The following is a 2,530-nucleotide window of genomic DNA, read 5'->3' on the forward strand; positions in this document are numbered from 1 at the left end:
AAAACCTCTAATCTTAGGATGTGGGCATTACAAGTTGAATAAGTCAAATAAAACTTTCCTTCACGATCTTGGTTTTTGTTCTTGAACTACCTAGAGAGACCTGCTAGAAACTGGTACCTTGGTTTCCAATACAGGTGGCAGTTGTGGCAACACCATTCAAGGAGAGCAATAATATAAAGCAAAGTTCCTTTGTCTTAGAGTCAAAATGCTAAAGTCAGAGCAAGTAAATTCTCATGGTTTTGTTTGTATGAAGTTCTACTTAATAGTCTATACCCTAAGATCAAACAAGCTATAAAATAAACATGACAACTCACTGCACTTTGAGCAGTGGATGAAAATTCCAGGGTTTCATTTTTCAGATTTTTCTTTTTCTCTTGTGGTTTGATTGTGTTTACATGTGCTGTGCTGTGATAGTGATAACATATATCTCAGTAAGGAGCAGAATATCTTAAACATTGTCCAAGTTCTTATAGTATCCTTATCAGTCTCCCAACCTATGTGAAAGAAAAGCAGAGTAAAGACTGTGGGCTGATATCAGAGATGACCATCTGCTGGGCGATGCAGCAAACTCATCTTATTCCTCTGAGGCAATTACAATGTGTTTAAATACTTTCCCTTTCAAATGACACAGAAAATAGATTGAATCGCACAAGTTGCTTGCTTCCACGGTGATTGAAATTTCAACCATATGCTTAAAAAAAGCTTCTGTTAGCATTAATGCAAGCCTGTCATGAACTGTGATATATGCAAATAAAATGTTCATGAACAAGAGAGCTTCTGCCTCTTGGCACGCCCAGCATGTTAGCTGAAAGAGTTAAAAAGGGGTTTACCTTGGTTTCCATGGTGTCAGACTGTATACTCATGACATCTTCAGAGCAGCTTTGTGCTTTCTTATGCTGACGGAACGGAGCAAAGGCTGCTCTCTGTATTGACACTTTCTTCTTATCTTCAGGAAGGAGTGGGTGAATACAGCAATGAAGCCCACAATTTTCAGTACTTGTCATGGTACATAGATCAAATGTAATCCACTCTGCCAGCACAACTCTATATTCAAGAGCTGGGAAAGGAGGAGATTTATTTAGCACGACTAGTGAAAGCAGTAAATCACTCACGCTATCTTATATCACTCTTCTGAAATGAAATGAACTTCTGCAGTAAATATTTTCTTTCTTTCCAAAATAATGAGTCTTTGATGCTATTTTTCTTGCTATGACAAGATCAGTGCCAACCTGAAAAGGCTTTTAAAATGAACTGGATGTAATTGCGATTTGAAAACTGCAGGAAAAAATGTGTTCAGCCCAGGATAGCAAGCCCAGTCCTGATGTACAGAAGACAGACCATCCCCTGCCTCTTGCCTATGTGTATCACTTCCTGCACTGCTCTTATGCACTTTTTATATTTAACTGTAATTAACTTTGGTTTGCTCTTGAGGTATATTTGCCTTTTGTGAGCTCTTTTTGTGTGCATTCCCTTCTCTGTGCGTCCTGCTTTGTCCTCGGGCTCTCCAGGTAAGCGTAGCTCTGTGACCACATAATAGGGCCGTTCATTTTGATCGGGTCCTCAGAGGGGGAATTTATCATCAGTAATAAAGGAATTTTCAACAGAGCTCACACCTTGTTCCCGCGTAGGGCAAAGTGAAATGTTATGCTTTAAGTAGTGAAATAATGCAGTGCAGCTGCAGCAGTCTCATTTATAACAGAGGGGACAGCTCGTTCCTCATCCACGCGCGCTACCGTGAGGAGCTGAGCGGGACGGGGCGCCTCAGGCACAACACGACCGCTTTAAGCGTCCCCCGCCCGCAAGCCCCCTCCTCAGCCCCCCGCGCCAACCGCCACAGCCGATTGGCTAAGAGAGGGCTGCAATGGAAGCTGGTGATTGGCTAATCTGCATAGCTCTTCCCTCCAATGAGGGAGGATGCTGGGGCCCGCCTTTCTCTCGATTGGCTTTCCGGCTACCTGCGACCCCATTCCATTCGGCAGCGATGCTAGCAGCCTATTGGCTCCGCCACTCCCCGGGTTCGATTTTTAATTGGGTGGCCCTGGGTTGGCCGGCGCCTCACCTGCCGCTCACCGTCATTGGCTCGCTGCTCTCATCGCCCCCGCCCATTGGTCGCACCGCCCCTTAACTACGCTCCAATTGGCTGTGGTGGCCCGGCCCGGTATCCGGGTAAGATGGCCGCAGTCGGAGAGTGCTCGCTCCCCGCTCCGTGGCGGCCGGTCTCCCTCACTCACGTCGAGTATCCCGCAGGTAAAGCTCCGCTTCGCCCCCGCCCGACCTCCCCGGTGCTCGCCGCGTTGTTCCTCTGGGCGGGCCCCGCCCGCCGCTCCACGGTACCTCTGAGGGCCAGGCTGGCGGCTGCCAAATAGTGAGCCATTGAGAGGGCGCCTGGAGGCGGCGGGGCGCGCGTGCGCGCTGGGGGACGGTGGAGCTCGCTGCGGGATAGTGAGCCGCGAGGGGGACTCGGCGCATGCGCGTTGCGCGGGGCGCTGTGCCTCAGGGGCTGCGGGGATGGGGCCGTGAGGGGGGGCTG

The 2,530-nt window shown here is 48.9% G+C and overlaps 1 protein-coding gene across 1 annotated transcript in view; it reads left to right on the top strand.

Moving 5' to 3' along the window:
* The first annotated feature begins 2,130 nt into the window (after window positions 1–2,130).
* Window positions 2,131–2,530, top strand: part of DOLPP1 (dolichyldiphosphatase 1) — a 15,559-nt gene continuing 15,159 nt past the window's right edge. Inside the window, exon 1 of the mRNA XM_003211269.3 lies at window positions 2,131–2,247. Within this exon, the coding sequence (XP_003211317.1) occupies window positions 2,172–2,247 (76 nt within the window). The 5' untranslated portion in view covers window positions 2,131–2,171. The remainder of the gene's footprint in view (window positions 2,248–2,530) is intronic.

This window comes from Meleagris gallopavo, chromosome 19 (assembly GCF_000146605.3).
Source record: "Meleagris gallopavo isolate NT-WF06-2002-E0010 breed Aviagen turkey brand Nicholas breeding stock chromosome 19, Turkey_5.1, whole genome shotgun sequence".
NCBI lineage: Eukaryota > Metazoa > Chordata > Aves > Galliformes > Phasianidae > Meleagris > Meleagris gallopavo.